General features: G+C 43.2%; 1 protein-coding gene across 2 annotated transcripts; it reads left to right on the plus strand.

Annotated features, from left to right (window-relative positions):
- Positions 1–25: 25 nt before the first annotated feature.
- Positions 26–17,560, plus strand: Vps52 (VPS52 subunit of GARP complex). 2 transcript variants are annotated; one of them, XM_027943540.3, is made up of 20 exons: positions 26–376; positions 1,226–1,310; positions 1,993–2,045; positions 2,221–2,296; positions 2,485–2,552; positions 2,850–3,025; positions 3,417–3,567; positions 3,798–3,898; positions 4,009–4,141; positions 4,282–4,339; positions 4,845–4,978; positions 5,406–5,561; positions 6,005–6,123; positions 6,373–6,496; positions 6,747–6,842; positions 6,961–7,068; positions 7,275–7,340; positions 16,284–16,395; positions 16,593–16,711; positions 16,899–17,560. In XM_027943540.3, exons 1-20 carry the CDS (start codon positions 287–289, stop codon positions 17,043–17,045), a joined length of 2,172 nt encoding a protein of 723 aa, XP_027799341.1. In that variant the 5' UTR covers positions 26–286; the 3' UTR covers positions 17,046–17,560. The 2 variants fall into 2 exon arrangements, with proteins under 2 accessions (XP_027799341.1, XP_071469593.1); XM_071613492.1 differs by lacking the exons at positions 4,845–4,978; positions 5,406–5,561 and adding an exon at positions 5,592–5,638.
- The last annotated feature ends 2,307 nt before the right edge of the window (positions 17,561–19,867 follow it).

A 19,867-nucleotide genomic window follows, 5' to 3' on the forward strand; every position in this document is an offset into this window, starting at 1 on the left:
TTGACTTCTGAGAGTATGGATTGCAACTTCCGGTGTGGCCTTTCCAGGCGTAAAGTTCCTGAATATAAAAGCAGAGAAAGTTCCGGCGCGAGACTGTGCTCAAGATTTCCAAATTTTCTCTTCGCGCTTGAGTGGTCAGAGCTGAAAGGGGAAGGCTGAAGCCATACAATCTAACTCAAATACCTGGGAACCATTTTGTGCTTTGCAAGACACTCTGGGACTTGTAGTTCTACTTCTGGAACGGCCTCACTGGGACTGACAGCTGCCGGAAGTGAGGCTGCGGGGAATGGCCGCCGCGGCGACCATGGCGGCAGCTGCCCGGGAGATGGTGTTGCGGGCTGGGACCTTAGATATGGAGGAAGAGGAGGGCCCGCTGGTGAGAGCACGGGGCTGTTGGTCCTCCGTAGTCTCGTCCGGTCGTCCTCGTGTCCGAAAGATCTGGGTCGAGTTTAAGCCCAAGGGTTGGAGCTTGCCTGCCACCGGTGATGCTATGTGTTTGGCTCCTCATACCCATCCTTGGGATAGGACCCGAGCCTCAGTGGGGACCAGGATGCTGGAACTCAGGTTCCAGGAGCAGTCTCAATTTCGCACTATTCTACAATATATATATATATGTTGTAGAATAGTGAAACAATCTAGTATAAAGCTTAAGAACATAGCCTCTGCAGCCAGACTGCCTGGGTTCTAATTCCACCCTCTGCTACGTACACACTATGTGTTCTTGGGCAAATTAACCATGCTTTCTGCCATCACTTTCCACAATTTCTCCATAAAGTGGAGAAAATAAGAGGACTTACTATATAGGTAGTCGTTAGGATTAGATGAATAAGTATGTGTAAGACTGCACCTAGTGTACAGGTGAACATTATATGCTGACAATTCTAGGAAGTCTGGGGTTCCCCAGAGGTATGATAGAACTGCTGAGATATCATGAGTTTGAGGGTACTAAAGTGAAATGCAAGTTTTGCTCATTCTTCTGCGATTTCTATTTTTCCTGATTTTGGACACCTCCATTGTCTTCATGGATTGCCTATTTTTTTTTTTTTTTTTTTTGGTACCCTTTAGCCCAAAGGAGAGTACATTGTAAAAATTAGAAGTTCTTGATTTAGTACTTACGGTTTCCCACTAAAAACACCCTCCCTTCACTTAAAGGATTAGGGAGATCCAATTATATTTTGTTCTCCTCTCTCCTGTATCCCCTTCTCTTTATTGTATCCCTTCCCAGGGGGGTGGTCCTGGGCTTCAGGAGACACTGCAACTTGGGGAGTTGGATATCACCTCTGATGAGTTCATCCTGGATGAAGTAGATGGTAAGTAATGGCATAGGGTAGGATCAGAGTTTGCTAGTTCCTTTTATCCTCTGGGAATATGTTACAGGACTTCCCTGTGTCTAGTAGATGAGCCCTGGTACCAAACCCTATACATACTATGTTTTTTCCTGTATATGCATACCTATAATAGAGCTTAATTTATAAATTAAGCATAGTGAAATATTAACAATAACTAATGATAGAGCAATTGTAACTATGTTGTAATAAAATCACCAGCTTCACTACTCTTGCATTTTGGGGCCTTCACTTAGTAAACTAAGGGTTATTTGAATGTAGTACTTCCATAAATAGACAATTGATCTGATAATTGATAAGGCTATTAAGTAACTTTGTGGCTGGTAGCATATATAGCATGGATACGCTGGACAAAGGGATGATTCACATCCTGGGATAAAACAGGATGGCACAAGATTTCATTAAGTTACTCAGAATGGCATACAATTTAAAATTTATGAATTGTTTATTTCTGAAATTTTCTATTTGGGTTCATGGTTGACCACAAGAAACTGAAATAGCAGAAAGTGAAACTATCTGAGAGGATTATACCTGTAATCTGAGAGGCATAGGGTTAGAAGCAATAGTACAGGGACTGATGTTCTGACGCTCAACATGGGGAGAGGAAGCTGTGGCGCTGGACCTTATGATAAACTTCTATTTCCAGTTCACATTCAGGCAAATCTGGAGGATGAGTTAGTGAAGGAAGCTCTCAAAACGGTGAGCGTCTACACTATTAATCTTTCCCTTCCCTCTTCGCTCCCCCAAAGAAGAAAATAATCTCTTGCTCTTACAATATCACCTTGGTGTCTTATCCTCTTGTCCTTTTCTGATTCTGTTCTGGTATCCCTTCATTGTGATTTCTTCCTGACCTGTCATATTTATGTTCTCCCAGGGTGTGGATCTACGCCACTACTCGAAGCAGGTTGAACTGGAGCTGCAACAGATTGAACAGAAATCCATTCGGGATTGTATCCTCCAGCAAAGGGAAAAGACATTGTTATTGACTTGGGGATTTTGTGGGTGTGGTGCAGACTGCCCAGCTGTGGCTGACATTTTCTTTCTGAGGTTTTCAGTTACTTCAGGGAGAAATTGGAGATGTACCACAGGTCTGAGGATCTCTATCTTCACTGTGAGGCCCTTGACTTTTGTGGATTAGATATCCAAGAGAGTGAGAATATAGCATCTCTGCACAACCAGATCACAGCCTGTGATGCTGTCCTGGAGGTTAGTAACCTTTGCCTGTGACCTCTTATAACTCTGAACCTGGTTATGGTCTCTCGTGCCATTCTTTAGATCATTATCTTCAGTGACCCCAGGTGAGGGTCACTTTCAGGATGACTTCAAATAGACTTTTTTGGTTTTACTGCTATAACTCAAGTTATTTTCCTGTGTCCATTGGAGTATCTTCTGCCACCCTCGTGGACAGGTAGATACTAGACTATTTACCAAGAGACTCAGGTGGCTCACTTGTCCTCTACCAAACTTGTGACACTCTAGCCACATCTTATACTATTCCCTCAGCGCATGGAGCAGATGTTAGGAGCTTTTCAGAGTGACCTCAGCTCCATCAGCTCTGAGATCCGGATACTGCAGGAACAGTCAGGAGCCATGAACATTCGACTTCGAAACCGCCAAGCAGTTCGGGGGAAACTTGGGGAGCTTGTTGATGGTCTGGTGGTGCCCTCTGCTCTGGTCACGTGAGTCATTGGTTTGAAAGGTCAGAATGTCTACAGCAGGTAGATGGGCCGGGGTGACCTTCCCTATTTACCACCTGAGTCTCCTGGCTTAAGTCATTCTGTTCCTCCTAGAAATTAGTGAGTAGGTTGATAGTCATTTCTAACCTCATTTTATGTTCTAGGCATCACAGATTAGGAATGATCCAAGGTCGGTCATGAAGGGAGGGGGCCCAAGGTTTAGGTGTGTATGAAGTGGAGGTCTAGGAGTAGAAACCTTTGTTGTACATACATCTAGACTATGTGAAACACTGTAAGAAGGTGGAGAGGACAGAGGATAGATGTACTGTTTGGGTTAGGTTTAGAGACATCTCGACTTCCCTTCTAATCCATCCCACCCATCCTCCCTACCCAGGGCAATTCTAGAGGCTCCAGTGACAGAGCCTAGATTCCTGGAACAGTTGCAGGAGCTGGATGCCAAGGCAGCTGCAGTCAGGGAGCAGGAGGCTAGAGGCACTGCAGCCTGTGCAGATGTCAGAGGTGTGCTTGATCGGCTCCGGGTCAAGGTAGGGGATACCTCAAAGGCTATTATAACTGGCCTCCCTGGAAACATCACCTTGCCTCTTCCTAGGAGATCTCATCTTTGTTTCTCTGGGTTTCCCTGAAAATATGACAGGATACTAAGAAATATTCTCTACCCTTTATCATATATTTAATATTTTTCACTTTCCCTTGTTTATCCTGCACAGTAAAAGGGTTACAACTTCATGCCCTGTGTTTGATTACATGTGTCTAGGCAGTGACGAAGATCCGAGAGTTCATCCTCCAGAAGATTTATTCCTTCAGGAAACCAATGACCAACTATCAGATCCCTCAGACAGCCCTACTGAAGTACAGGTCATCATCCCAAGGAAGGGCATGGGATGGCTTCTGAACTTTTGAGTAGCCCAGTGCAGGCGTCTTTTTTGGGGAAGACAGAAAGACTGACCTATCTCTGGCCTTTACAGATTCTTTTATCAGTTCCTACTGGGCAATGAACGAGCAACAGCAAAGGAAATCAGGGATGAGTATGTGGAGACGCTGAGCAAGATCTACCTGTCTTATTACCGCTCTTACCTTGGGCGGCTCATGAAGGTGCAGGTAAGGCCAAGGAGGAAGAGGCAGTTCTGGACACTTGGACTGGGAGACAGGGACAGCTCTGAGCAAGGAGGGACAGGGATTTTTTTTTTCTTGCACTATTATAAGAGATGGTTATCAACTCTTTTATTTCTTCTCTCTAGTATGAGGAAGTCGCTGAGAAAGATGATCTAATGGGTGTGGAAGATACAGCGAAGAAAGATATCCTTGGAGCTTAGAACTCTCATGCAAGGCCTTGGGAGCAAGAAACTTCTGGCTCCAGCCACCAAGGCACTGCTTCTTACCTTTTTACTGTGGGGCAAAACCTTTGAGAATGTGATGAAAGCTATGGCCTCCCTCCCAGAAAAATGTGTCTAATCTTTTTTTTTTGAAATATATATTTTTTAGTTGTAGTTGCACACAATACCTTTATTTTGTTTATTTATTTTTATGGGGTGCTGAGGATTGAACCCAGCGCCTCACACGTGCTAGTCCTGCACTCTACCATTGAGCCACAACTCCAGCCCATACATCATTTTGATACCTAGTTTTGCATATTGATTCTAGAAGGTGTAGAAACTCATTCATAGAGGTCATCTGAAATGGGGCCCCAGGCCTGGAAAGAGGGATGTGTAGGCTTTGTCTGGCTGCCTGGCATCCCCAGAGGTCCTGAATCTTTGGGCACCATTGTACTCCCATTGTTTTCCCTGACTCTGACCCTTCTCACGATTCTTCTCGAAGCCATCCCTTCGTAGCAGGAACACCATCTTCACCCTGGGCACTCGTGGCTCTGTCATCTCTCCTACTGAGCTTGAGGCTCCCATCCTGGTGCCCCACACAGCCCAGCGGGGAGAGCAGAGGGTATGAGGAGGAATGAGCTTCAGTTGTGAAGAGGACTCTGGGAAGGGAAGGCCAGATCTGAGGCAAAACTTCAGCCTGTGGGCCCTGTATTAATCCCCTTAGAATGGCCTTCTCCCATCCCTCTGGTCTGCTGTGATGTGAGAGGGGTTGGGAGCCATAGATTTCAGGGCATGTGGAGGGAGTGAATGGTTAAGGAGAATGACTGTTTTGAGGCAGTGGTTGAGGTGGATGCAGGAATTACAGTAGCAGGTGAGGTGAGCACTTCCTCTTGTGTCCTGTGCCCGCCAATTTAGAGTTTCTTTCCCAGCCTGGACTGAGGTTGGATGGGAAGGGTCTGCTGAGTTTACCACCCAGGTTTGTTGAGTTTCCAGCTGTGTTGGTGGAGAGTCAGTGTTGGATCCATCTCTCCTTTGTCCTCCCCTCCTAGTATCCATTTGAGGCCCTCTTCCGCAGCCAGCACTATGCCCTCCTAGACAATTCCTGCCGTGAATATCTTTTCATCTGTGAATTTTTTGTGGTGTCTGGCCCAGCTGCGCACGACCTATTTCACGCTGTCATGGGCCGTACGCTCAGCATGACCCTGGTGAGATCCTTATTTCCTTGACTCTTGAACCCCTGTCTCCTCAGTCTTCATCAGCACCTGGTGGGGTTATAACTCAGGTACTGACTAAAACCAGGATCCCCTTGTTCTAAAATGTCTAAGCCTTATACTCAGATGTGACTTCTCATGAGAAATTCTCGAGAGTTTGGGCCTCTGATACTGCCCCTACTGCTGATTCAAAGGCAGGCAGTTGTACCCTGAAACTGGGAGGCCTCTAAATCTTGGTGCTCTGATGACCCAATCTGAGCCCTGGCTTGTGATTGAGACCCTGGTGAACAAGTGGCCAACCAAGGAAGAAGTATTTCCCTCTTAGGTCTTTCCCTGCCCAGTCCCTCATCCCCAAAGACACATATATTTATGTGTCCATAGCAAATGGGGACAACAAATTAACTAGCATTCTCTTAATCCTCTGCTTATTTCTACAGAAGCACCTGGAGTCCTATCTGGCTGACTGCTACGATGCCATTGCTGTTTTCCTCTGTATCCATATTGTTCTTCGGTTCCGCAACATTGCAGCAAAGAGGGATGTTCCTGCCCTGGACAGGTCACTGAGTTCTGGTTCTTGAGGCTCTGCAGACCTTGAATTCTTTGTGTGAACTTTGGGCTTCTCCTGACCTGATGTCATTGGTCCTTGTTCCCATTTGTCTGCTCCAGAGGCAGCACTGCTATTTTCTGACATACCTTTCATATACACCCGGCACCCCAATATCCATTAACCTGAAGGATGCCCTATTCCCTCCCCACCCCATAACATTTCTTGCCAGCTGACCTCTGATTCTGTTTAAGCCCACAGGTACTGGGAACAGGTGCTTGCCTTACTGTGGCCACGGTTTGAGCTGATATTAGAGATGAATGTCCAGAGCGTTCGAAGCACTGACCCCCAGCGCCTTGGGGGTCTGGATACTCGGCCCCACTATGTGAGGGAGAGCAAGGGTACCAAAGAGGGTCTAGAGGACAGGGCTGTAAACTTACTGTGGGGCTGCCACTGTCACAGTTGTGGACCACACCATGTTAGGGGACAGTCTGAGTATGGTTAGACTCACAGTGGGTTGGGCACTGTTGGTAGGAGGCATTGGAGGTGGGAGCCACATGGAGTTTGGTTGGTGAAAGGAGCGGGGAGGTCGTGTTGGTTGGGCTGGTGTGATGCTTCTTTCCCCTCTTTCTAAGATCACACGCCGATATGCAGAGTTTTCCTCAGCCCTTGTCAGCATCAATCAGACGATTCCCAATGAACGGACCATGCAGCTGCTGGGACAGCTCCAGGTGACTTCTATAGTGCAGGAGTGACTTCCCAGCAGCAAAGCCACTGCTGTGGGGGAGCATGATGAGAGGTTGGATGACCTTGTTGTATTGTGTCACTATATCCTTTTGACTTTTTCAGGTGGAGGTGGAGAATTTTGTTCTCCGAGTGGCAGCTGAGTTCTCCTCAAGGAAGGAGCAGCTTGTGTTTCTGATCAACAACTATGACATGATGCTGGGTGTGCTGATGGTAATGGATTCTCTTCCTGCCCGTTTCCTCACCCACAGAGTTTGGGTTCCCCTAGGGCTCTGTTTACTTTGGAAGGGCAGAAGGTGATGTCTGTGTGCTTGTTCCATGTTTTACTCTAGGGAGTCTGGCACAGTGTCTGAAATGTGGACCATCCTGTAGTAAAGGACTGTCTCCCAAACTGGACTTTTCATTTTTTCTTCCTTTAGGAGCGGGCTGCAGACGACAGCAAAGAGGTGGAGAGTTTCCAGCAGCTGCTCAATGCTCGGACACAGGTGGGGGATGGGGAAAGGGAAGGGACAGTGTTGTGTGCTGTATTCAGTTTAGTGTGTGGGTTGGGGGTATGTGGCATTATGAACCTCAGGTACATAGAATTTTAATTTAAACTTCTGGATTCCCAGTATGTTATTGATCTATTTAATTTTTTAATTTTTTTGTGGTACTGGAATAGAACCCATGGTCAGTTTACCACTGAGATACATCCTGGAACCTTGTAAATTTTTATTTTAAAGTAGGGTCTTGCTGAATTTCCCAGACTGGTCTTGAATTTTTGTTCCTCCCGCCTCGGTCTCCTGTACCATAGCACCCAACTTCATCTATTTAATTTAATTAATTTACTTATTTAATGATATGAACAACTACAAATTCATCACATAATCCAACAAACCTTGGCAAAAATCAGTATCAAAATTTGAATTCCTCTTCACCCCACCCGCTACTGCTTATGCAGAGGTATCAAATATAACCTAAGTGTTGTATTTAGAATTTTCTTGATTCCCACTGTTGTGTGGGTATTTCCCCCTCATGCTCTTGCTTTAGAAATAAAGTTATAAAAGAAAACTTAAAAGCAAAACAAAAATGTAGCTATATGTATGCCAAAATAATAATTATTTATATTTTTGAGTGTGATAAAAACAGATTCACAGGGTTTGTTTTTACAGTATTTGGGATTGAACCTAGAGGCTAATGTGTGCTAGGTAAGTGCTCTACCATTCTGCCACTGAAATACATGGCCAGGCCTTTTTTTATTTTTTAGTTATACATGGAGATAATATCTTTATTTTGTTTATTTTTATTTTTATGTGGTGCTGAGGATCGAACCCAGTGCCTCACATGTGCGAGGCAAATGCTCTGCCACTAAGCTACAATCCCAGTGCCCCCAGCCCTTTTTTATTTTGAGACAGAGTCTTGGTAAATTGTCTAGGCTGGCCTTGAATTCGTCTCCTCCTTCCTCAATCTGGGATTACAGGTGTCTACCACTATGCCCTGCTTGGTTATATTTTTATTTTCTTATCAATAGTTGAGGGAAATAAAATGCATGGATTTGTCTCTTTGTCTCTATGTATTTCTATCAAGTATTACTTTTAAATAAGCTTCAGCTTATCTTATGTAAATTTTTAAAAGTTTAGAATGGTTGGAACCAGGCACAGTGGCCCATGCCTGTAATGCCAGCAGCCTGGGAGGCTGAGGCAGGAGAATCACAAGTTCAAGGCCAGTCTTAGCAATTTAGACTATCATAAAATAAAAAATAGAAAGAATTGGAGCGTAGTTCAGTGGTAAAACACTCCTGGGTTCAATCCCTAGTATTAAAAAAAAAAAAGTTTAGAATTGTTACATTTTATTATTATTATAAGAGCCTTTGTAGCCTTAATACTTTTTTTTTGTCTTCATGTCTATTATGTTTGATAAGAAGATAGCTCTGTCAGCTATATTTGCTAAATATTTGTCTGTTAATTTGTTTCCATTCTTTTAATCTTTTTGTGTTTTCTTCTTTTTTTTTTAATATTTATTCCTAAGTTTTAGGTGGACACGGTATCTTTATTTTACATTTACATGGTGCTAAGGATCGAACCCAGTGCCTCATGCATGCTAGGCGAGCACTCTACCTCTGAGCCACAACCCCAGCCTCTTTTTGTGTTTTCACATGTTAAGTATCTTTTGTGAATAACGTATAGCTGGAAGTTTTAAAAAATTCAATGGGATTAACTCTGCCTTTTAATTTATGATTTAAATTCATTTATATTTATTGGGATTGATGTTACTTACATTTAGACTTTTATTTATCATCTTTATTTTTCTGTTTGTCCATTGTCTTCATCTTGCCTAAGTTCTTACTACATTATTTTTTCACTAATTTTGTACTCTATTCTTTTAGAATTGTTCTTTAAAATATACCCTGCATGCTGGGCACAGTGGCACACACCTGTAATCCCAGTGGCTCAGGAGGCTGAGGCAGGAAGATTGCAAATTCAAAGCCAGCAATTTAGCAAGGCTCTAAGCAATTCACAGAGACCTTATCTCTAAATAAAATATAAAAAAGGACTGTGGATGTGACTCAGTGGTTAAGCACCCCTGGTGCTTTTTGGTACCAATCCCTGGTACCAAAAAAAAAGAAATGGGCTAGGGATATAGCTCAGTTGGTAGAGTCCTTGCCTTACATGCACAAGGCCATGGGTTCAATCCCCAGCAACACACACACACACACACACACACACACAAATTTACCTTGCATTTAGCTTAACACCTAAACTTCATATTAAATGCTCTCTAAAATAATATATAGACATATATATAATAATATATAGACATTTTAGCTGGGCGCAGTAGTGCATGCCTGTAATCCCAGTGATGCAGGAGACTAAGACAGGAGGAGTGTAAGTTCGAGACCAACCTGAGCAACTTAGTGAGGCCCATACTAAGCAATTTAGTAAGACACAGCCTCAAAATAAAAAATGAAAAGGGCTGGGATGTGGCTCAATGGTTAAGCACCTCTGGGTTTTTATCCCTGGTACCAAAAAAAATTTTAAATGCTTTACTATTCCAATCACTTCTCTTCTGCCTTCTATTGCTAATTATTGACCAGTATTTTATTTCTATTCTAGCTTTAATTTTTGTATTTTAGATTTTTTAAATTTTTTTAAGAGAGAGAGAATTTTTTAAAATATTTATTTTTCAGTTTTCGGTGAACACAACATCTTTATTTTTTTTTTTATTTTTATGTGGTGCTGAGGATGGAACCCAGTGCCCCACGCATGCCAGGTGAGCATGTTACCGCTTGAGCCACATCCCCAGCCCAAATTTTTGTATTTTATACTAATAATATTTAGATATTCATGTGTATGTTTCAGTTTTTCTTCTTCTTTTTTTTTTTTTTTGGTGGTACTAGGGCTTGAACCTAGGGGTGTTCAACCACTAAGCTACACTCCCAGCCACCCCTTTTTTGTTTGTTTGTTTGTTTTTTTTAGTTGTTGATAGACCTTTATTTTATTTATTTATTTATATGTGGTGCTGAGAATTGAACCCAGTGCCTCACATATGCTAGGCAAGCACTGTACTGCTGAGCTACAACCCCAGCCTATCCTCCCAGCCCTTTTTATTTTTATTTTGAGACAGGGTCTCACCATGTTGCTGAGGCTGGCCTCAAACTTGCAATCCTCCTGCCTCAGCATCCTGAGTTGCTGGGATTACAGGTGTGTGCCACCATGCCCAGTGTTACTATTTCTTCTTAAAAATAAAAGATTATCTGTGGGTATCATTTTTCTTCTTCCTGAAGTAGATCTTTTAGAAGTTCCTTTATTGGAGATTTGTTAATGGTAAACCTTGTTTTTGTACTTATATAAATGTCTGTATTTCATCTTTGTTAGGGAAAGATTTTTGCTAGTTTACTGTCAGATTCTAAGTTAACAGTTATTTTCTCTCAACACTCAGAAGATGTTGTCCACCGTCTTCTGGCTTACATCATTGCTGCAGAGAAGCCATGTTTTTCTTCGTAGGCAATCTGTTGTCTCTGCTTTGAAAGTTCTTTTTTCTTTGGTATTCTGAAGTTTAACTACAGTATGTCTTGATGTGGCTTCTTATATCTTTGAATTTATGGTTTTTTTGGGGGGGTTTTTTATATTTATATTTTTAGTTGTAGTTGAAAGTTCTCTGCTTTGAAAGTTCTTTTTTCTTTGGTATTCTGAAGTTTAACTACAGTATGTCTTGATGTGGCTTCTTGTATCTTTGAATTTATGTTTTTTGGGGGGTTTTTTTTATATTTATATTTTTAGTTGTAGTTGGACACAATACCTTTATTCCATTCATTTATTTTTATGTGGTGCTGAGGATTGAACCCAGGGCCCTGCGCATGCTAGGTAGAGTGCTCTACCGCTGAGCCACAATCCCAGCCCCAAATTTATGTTTTTTAATTTATTCAGAAATTCATAATATCTTTTGAAACCTTGTTCTCCTGCATCCTTTCCTTTTTTTCTCTTCCTGGGATTCTGATTAGTTCTAGGTTAGACTTCCAAGTCTATTCCCTTTTTTATAAGCATGTAATTGGATGAGAAAGGAAACATTTATACTCACTGGAACAGTTATTGTGATCAGAGGGAATGTCAGCTCACCTTCACATTGAGGTACCATTGGATTTGCCAGGCATGTTGGTCAACTCTCCATCACTGTACCAAGATGAAACAATTAACTTATGAGGACAGAAGTGTTTTTTTTCCCATCTTTTTGGGAGACTGCGGCAGGAGGATCACAGGTTTGAGGTCAGCCCCAGCCACTTAGCAAGACCCTATCTCAAAATAAAAAGTAAGCCAGGTATGGTGGTGCATGCCTGTAATCCCAGCAGCTCAGGAGGCAGAGGCAGGAGGATCCACAAGTTTAAAGACAGGCTCAGCAACTTAGTGAGGACCTTAGCAACTTAGCAAGACCCTGTCTGTCTCTAAATAAAAAAGAAAAAGGGCTGGGGATCTGGCTCAGTGGTTAACATCCCTGGGTTCAATCCCTGGCACAAAAGTAAATAAATAAATAAATAAATAAAATAAAAAAAAAAAAATAAAAAGGGCTGGGGATGCAGCTCAGTAGTAGATTGCTTACCTAGCAAGTGCTAGGTTCTCGGTTCAATCCCTAGTATCACCAAAAAAGTTAAGAGCCAGACATGGTGGTGCATGCCTATAATCCCAATAATTTGAGAGATGGGTAAGGAGGATCATAAATTCAAGGCCACCCTCAGCAATTTAGTGAACCCTGTCTCAAAACTAAAGAAGTGATTCCGTGGTAGATCACCCTATGTTAAATCCCAACACCAAAATTAAAAAAAAAAAAAAGATTTATTTTGACTCACAATTTTGGAGGTTCCAGTCTCTGACTGATTAACCCTGTTGATTTGGGGCCCGTGGTGAGGCTCATCATGGCAGAAGCACATGACTCTACCTCATGGCCAGGAAGCAAAAAAAAGAGAGAGAAAGAGCCCAGAGTCCCACAATTCCCTTGCAGGGCATGTCACCAATGACCTAAAGACCTCCCACCAGGCCCCAGCTCTTAAACATTCACCACCTCCCAATAGTGCCATCCTGGAGACAAAGCCTTTAACATACACATGGACCTTTTGGGGACATACACAATCCACACTGTAGCACTGGGTATGGGAGCCAGCTGCCATCTATGCTCCCTATCTTTTGTTTGTCATCTGTTTGGTACTTTGTAGGAAAGCCTAAGTCCAGTGCCCTGTTTCCCTCTGGCCAATCCTCTGCTACCAAATATTCTCTTTTACTGAACAGAAAGCTTAAAGTTTATCCAAGTCTGGACAAATAGAAAGTACTGTCCAATAAAATACAATGCATGCCATATTGTCAGCCACCTCAAGTAACTTAAAATTTTCTAGTTGCCATATTTAAAAAAGCTAGGGGCTGGGAATATAGCTCAGTGGCAAAGTACCTACTAGCATGCACAAAGCTCTGGGTTTGATCCAGTACTGGGGATTGTACTCAGGGGCAACCACTGAGCCACATCCCCAGCCCTATTTTGTATTTTATTTAGTGAAAGGGTCTTGCTGAGTTGCTTAGCACCTCACTTTTGCTGAGGCTGGATTTGAACTCATGATTCCCAGCATGGCAAAAAATAAAAACATGAAAAAAAATAAAAGAAAGAAAGAAGGTGAAATGAATTTAGTAACCTTTTATTTTAACCACTCTAATCAAAATATCATTTCAACCTATAATCAGTTAAAAAATGTAATAATATGTTTAAATTTTTTCCCAGTACAAAGTCTCCAAAACCTGGTACATATTTTATGCTTATTACTTGTTTTAGTTCAGATTTCCCATGCTTTGTAAAATAAGTGGCTTGTGATTTGTGGACTTGTCACAAGTTAGCTCATTTTTTCTTTGCAGCCCACTTCCTGGGTCTTATACTATTATAATGTTGAGAGAGAATAATTGCATTTAGGCAATGATATAGGTTGAATTTTGTTATTTAATCTATGTCCAAAATCACATCGTAAATAATGATGGCTTAATTACAGAAAGATTCTTTCTTGAAGTCTGTCTCCCTAAGTCTCACATTAGTTACCTGGCAACCCTCAGTGGATATAAATGGATATTTTGAGGGAAGAGTGGAAAAGATACAAGTAATGTATTTTTAAATGGGCTAATAGTTTCATCTGTTCATATCTTAGCTCTCTGGGATTTTTCTTGTTGTTATTGTTTGGTATGTTGTTTGGCGCTGGGGATCAAACCTAGGGTCATGGGCATACTTACCATTGAGCTGCAGCCCTAACTACCACCCAATCCCCCCTTTATTTATTTATTTAATATTGGTTGGTACTGGTAATTGAACCTGGGGTTCTCTACCACTGAGCTACATCCCCAACCCTTTTTATTTTTTATTTTTCTGTTTTGGTGATGCTGGGGATCAAACCCTAGAGATTGAACCCAGGACCTCACACATGCCAGGCAGGTGCTCTAGCACTGAGCCATATCCCAAGCCCTTATTTTTTATTTTGAGACAGGATCTCACTGAGTTGATGAGGCTGGCCTTGAATTTGCAGTTCTCATACTTCAGCCTCCTAAGTCACTGAGATTACAGGTATGCCCCACTGTGCTCTGCCATCTCCCTCTTTCTCTTAAAAGGGTCTTGCTCTGTTGCCCAGGCTGGCCTTAAACTTCTAGGTTTATTTTCCCCAGTAGTTGAGACTATATAGTTGCATTCCACCATGACTAGTTTTTTTTTTAGGTTTTTAAAATTTGTTTTTTTATTTATCTCCTGTTTTAATTCCCTTCTATTTATTTATTTATTTATTTAGCGGGAGGTACTGGGGCTTAAACTCAGGGGCACTCAACCACTGAGCCACATCCCCATCCTTATTTTGTGTTTTATTTAGAGATAGGGTCTCGCTGAGTTGCTCAATGCCTCACTCTTTTTTTTTAATTTAACTTTTTATTGTGGAAAACTTCAAATGTATGTGTTTATAGGATAGCACAATGAACCCTCAAATACCTCCACTGATCTTCACCCAATAACAACTCACCAGCAGTTTTATTGTACTGATATCCAATCCTCATCCTCCTTCTCTACTCCTACTTATTTTGAATTAATCTTATATATCATTACTACTTCATCACTATCAGAATATGTCCTCACATATGTCCTTACAGGTGTGTGCCAGGTATGGTGGCACACAACTGTAAATCCAGCTATTCAGGAGGCTGAGGGAAGAAGAAAAAGTTTGAGGCCAGCCTCAGCAACTTAGCAAGACCCTTTCTCAAAATGAAATTTAAAAAGGATTGGAGATGGAGCTATTGGTAAAGTACTTCATGCAGAGGCCCTGGGTTCAATCCCTGTACCTCAAAAAAATAAAAAAGTGTCTGCATAAAGTAGTATTCAGATTTCACCAGTTATAAATGATATTCATGGTTCATATCAGGGCAATTGTAAGACACAAATATGCCTTTTTTAAAATCTATAGATTTCTATCTTTGCCCCTACTCCTCCACAACTTATTTGTGGAGGAAACTGAGTTGTTGAGTCATTTGTCATGTAGACTGACGTATGGTCTAGAATTTGCTGATTGAATTTCATGGTGTGGTTAAACTTCCTCTATCTGTGTATTTCCCATAAATATGTAGTTAGATGGAAAGGCTTGATCAGATTTCAGTTAGATTTTTAATAAGAATATTTAAGAGGTCCTGGTATGTGCTTCCATCAAGGATCCTGTAATGTCATCTTGACTTTCTTCTTGTGATGTCAATAGCTATCAGTTATCACTGCCTAGGCCCATTAGTTAAATTTCTGTATGTTTTGCTGTCTCAAAAATTTCCTGCTCCTTGTCTGTGCTGCATTCTGAGTCATTTCTTCAATTATAAATTCCGTATCAGTGTGTCATTCTTCAGTTATAGCTGGTCTGCTGTTTAACCTGTTGATTTTTAAAATTAATTCTTCATTTCTAAAAAAAAAATTCCACTTTTTCAAGTCTGACAATTCCTAGTTAAGTTCTTATTAATTTTTCATCTTTATGTCTTTATCCTTATATTTAAACATTTCATTTTTGAATATTCAGCTGAGCCAAGTGTGTTGGCATAGACCTATAATCCCAGTGACTCAGGAGGCTAAAGCAGGAGTATCCGCAAGTTCAAAGCCAACCTCTGCAACTCAGTGAGGCCCTATGCAAATTAGTGAGACCCTGTCTCAAAAAAAATAAAATAAAAAATAAAAAGGACTGGGGATGTTGCTCAGTGGTTAAGCACCCCTGGGTTCAATCCCAGTACCAAAACAAAAAACAAACAAACAAAAAAACACATCCAACTGCTATGTACCTGACAGTTCTACCCCAGCTGCCTGGTCGTCTAATTCCACTGTTATTGTGTTTGTTGACTTTTTTGGGAGCTTGCCTCCATATATATGTGATGATCTTCAAGTTCATTGTTTGACCTTAATCAGTGGGAGTCATATGGGTCTGCGTTAGGATTGAGAATATTTTCCTCTGAAAAGGATTTGCCTCTGCTTTTGCAATAGCTCAAAGATGCATCCATCTGGATCTACATTGGTACCTCTTTGAGGCTCTCACAAGACACCCAGGCCCAGCTTTCCCACCTGAAGTTGGTGTCAGGTTCAGTTTCCAGATATTAAAGGAGCCGTGGCTATTTGCCTTCTAGTGGCCCTGCCTCTCCCAACTACCCACCCACTTGGACTCCAGCCTTGACTAATTCCTTGTTGTTCTGCTTCCAGCTTAAGTTTAATTTAGTTTAGAGTTTTTTTGTTTTTGTTTTTAAAGAGGAGAATTCTTGGAGATTTCCCCTACTCTTATGAGACCATCAATATCTGAAAATGTGTGACCTTTCTAGAGTTTAGTTGTTCTGCTGTCTAAGCACTTAGTCATGATGCCAGAACTGGGAAAATCTACTGACACCAGAACACTGGACCCTGTGTGTATGCTTGCCTGTCTGTCTTTCCAGGAATTCATTGAAGAGTTGCTGTCTCCTCCTTTTGGAGGTCTGGTGGCATTTGTAAAGGAGGCTGAGGCTCTGATTGAGCGTGGACAGGCTGAGAGACTTCGAGGTGAAGAAGGTATGAGAATAATGTGTTAATGATGCATTCAGTGATAAGGTGAGTAAGAAGAATGAGCAGAGCAGGAGAGGTCAGGTTGGAAGAACATCAGGAAAGTGGGGTTGATGAGGACAGCTTGCCCTGGGGAGGACTTTGTGGGGTGGAACTTCTCCTGGCCTGGTCTTTCTTTGCACTCTCTCTTTCTTCCCTGCCATTAGCCCGGGTAACTCAGCTGATTCGTGGCTTTGGTAGTTCCTGGAAATCATCAGTGGAGTCTCTGAGTCAGGATGTAATGCGCAGTTTCACCAACTTCAGAAATGGAACCAGTATCATTCAGGTAACGTGCTCCCATCCCCCATTGCTGATTATTTCCCCCTCTTTTCCCTGGGCTCAGTATCATTTAAATAACCTCTGTTTTTAACTACTACCTGTGCCTAAAGATCTGGATGTGTCCTAACGTGATTCCTATCATAATCATTAGCACCACCCCACAGTCTGATTCCTCTGTGACTTTTTCTGACCAGGGAGCCCTGACCCAGCTGATCCAGCTCTATCATCGCTTCCACCGTGTGCTATCCCAGCCCCAGCTCCGAGCCCTCCCTGCCAGAGCTGAGCTTATCAACATTCACCACCTTATGGTGGAACTCAAGAAGCACAAGCCCAATTTCTGATATGCCAAGATCCACACTGAGACCTGCCAGTCCTCTCCATGGATTTCTGCACCCCATCTCGTACCCTGCATCACCTGGGTCCCCCTTATAGTTTTGCCAATGCCTCACCCAATCTCCATTGCCAGGACTCTGCCTCAACAGGATCAGCCCTCGAATCTCCCAGCGTCTTCAGGTTTCCCAAAACCACTTCCTTTTGGCTTCAGTAATGATCTTTATCATTTCTCCAGTCTTGTCACCCTCCTCTCACACACCCAAGGCTCCTCTCTTCCCCTGGTTAAAACTTCACTGCCTCAACCTCTGGATCACTTAACTGGAATTCTATGGTGTGAAGCCTGAACTCTTGGAATTGGTGACCAGGGATGACTGCCTCCAAGTCATTGATTTTTGTTTGACTCAAAGTAATTTCTGTAACATCTTGGCCTAAGGTCTCAGCAACCTGAACACTAAACCAGCCCCTCCTGGCTTGAGAATCACTCCAAGGTCAGTCTGCAGAAAACAATAAATATTTAATATGACATAGCACTCCTCCCTCATTTCCTTTCTCCTTCCCTCTGGATCTTTCCTCCAGAGTCACCTTTCCTGCCAGAGTACTTCCAGGGATTACATCTTTCTGGTGGGTATCTAGAAAGAAGGGGTCAGGGACAGCAACCTCTAGCCTATAGCTACTTCAGGCCAAACAGGAGGTTGCATTGTTCAGGGAGGGGATGTTTCCTAAGTAACCAATCTGATGGAAGAAGGTGGTCTCTGGTTAAAATGGTAGAAGCCTCAACAGCTGGGAGCATGACCCTGCAGCTTCTGGCACTGTCCTGAGGGCTACCTTGGGAAAAATCCCAAAATAACTCTGGGATTGTGCCCTCTCCCTCTCTCAGCCCGCAATATCTCTGCTTGTGACTATCATAGCCCTTTATTGGAGGGCAGCACCTGCACCCATACCCACATCCACACCTTTGGGCCAGGAATAGACCAGGTTCTCAATTTATTCATATCCTCATTTCTATGTTGACTCGGAGCCTCCTGCGCTCCGGCTTACACCTCATTTGATCGACTAGAGACACATGAACGCCTTTAAGCCTAAGGGAACATATGCTGCCCAGAAAAAAATGGTAATTTGGGGACGTTTTCTCTGTTCTCTCTGCCCGAAATCATTCCCTCCTCAAGTCCCTGTTGGTCCTTCCTTAGGGTCCTCGGATGTAGGCCTCGCTCTCCCAGGAGCCGGTGTCTTGGCTGAGTGGCGCATCAGCTGTGGGCAGTGGCAGATCCCGGCCAGTGGGTTCGAATTGCCAATTGCCGGGGAGAGGGGGCGGGGCAGGGGGCACTGGAGTCCACTTCTCTGCTCCTGCATTTTTAGGATTCCACCCTATCCGAGAGCTGCCTCTGGTTGATTTTGGAAACTATCTCAGAGCTTCTGCCTTGCCTCTTTGAGAATCTTCAAGCCCAGAAGCACCCGAGAAGGACAAAGGGTGGGGTGGAGAAAGAGGGGATAGTCTGATGGGGACTCCTGATTGGTCTGAACGCGCTGAGGGCGGCGCCAGAATTGTGTCCTTAACTGACCTCGCCCGCCATACCTCGGCTTTGCCTGTTACCTTGACGTAGTTTCAGGTTTACCCAGTGTGACTGGCCGGCAGGTTTTCTGAGGTGTCTGGTGGTGTGCTCTCCCTAGACGCCGGTTCCAGAAATCCGCTGCTCCTCCCCCTCTCTTGTCCTGCCTCGTCCACCTCCGCCACTCCCTTCTAGGTTTCAGTCTTGGGAATCCAGATGTTCTGGTATATGACTCCATCCTCAGTACGGAGAGGACAGGAGAAAAATCAAGGGTTTGGGATTTGGAATGGGAGGAGCTTAGGCTGCTTTGACAAAGAAGGCGAGTTGCCAAAGAAGGGGTCCCTGGATAGCCCCTGGAGAAGATTGCTTAGATAGGTGACTTCATCGAAACTCATCCAATGGGACTGGAGGGGGTAGCTCAGTTGTAGAGAGCTTGCTTAGTGTGTATCAGGCCCTGGGTTCAATCCTAAAACTAGCAGAAAGAAAACAGTCTTCAACTAATGCTCTGATAGGGGGAGGACTGTTCAGGCAGACACTGTGGTTCTTCATAGGTTGGTCTTTCCTTTCCCTGCCCATCTCCAACCCCAAATATTCAGACTTAATCCATAAGCGTGGGTTTCTGCAAACCAGAGGGGCAAAGCTGGAGTGTGGACGGAGGGGCTACAGGACTGTTTAGGAAACTTGTGATTCTGGAATCCGGTGGGCATTCAAGTGAAAATGAAGCATGTGATTTTCGGGGACATTTAATTCTCCCCCGGGATTCATAGGAAACCTCTGACCCACTAGTCTCTTAGGATAAGTTGATCCAGAACTGAGAAGATGGGGACAGCAAAGAAGAGAGCCGCAATACCCATACTGACCTCTAGGGGTCAGCATGGACCAGGGGATGAAGCTATTTTTGGTTCCCTCCAACACTGAGCCCTCTGTGCAGCTAGAGGCTTTCCTTTCAGGCTTAAATCCTCTGTTCTGTGATTATATGGATCCTGTGATCCCCAGCTGAAACTTGAAAATTGTGGGGAACATAAGTACCTCTAAAACTTCTCACCCATTTCTTTTGCTGAGAACAAACACTGATCTCAGACCAGGAGCATCTGGGGTCACTCTAGGGACTGAGCTGGTCAGTATCCTTTTTCCCTCTGCTAATCCCTGGAATTGGTGTCTGTATCTGACACCTATGTCCCTAGTGTCACATAAGAGGGACTTGGAGTTGTTCTTTGGGCTATAATGACCCCCAGTGCTGTTCAGGGATTTCTGTCCTTTAAAGAAATATCATTTTCTGCTGG

The sequence above is a fragment of the Marmota flaviventris genome, chromosome 6 (assembly GCF_047511675.1).
Source record: "Marmota flaviventris isolate mMarFla1 chromosome 6, mMarFla1.hap1, whole genome shotgun sequence".
NCBI lineage: Eukaryota > Metazoa > Chordata > Mammalia > Rodentia > Sciuridae > Marmota > Marmota flaviventris.

Coding starts and splice junctions, on each gene's coding strand:
- Vps52 (XM_027943540.3), top strand. CDS start 287: ATGGCCGCCGCGGCGACCATGGCGGCAGCTGCCCGGGAGATGGTGTTG. Junction 2,297..2,484: donor ACAGAAATCCATTCGGGATT/GTATCCTCCAGC, acceptor TTTGTGGATTAG/ATATCCAAGAGAGTGAGAAT. Junction 5,562..6,004: donor GTACGCTCAGCATGACCCTG/GTGAGATCCTTA, acceptor TTATTTCTACAG/AAGCACCTGGAGTCCTATCT.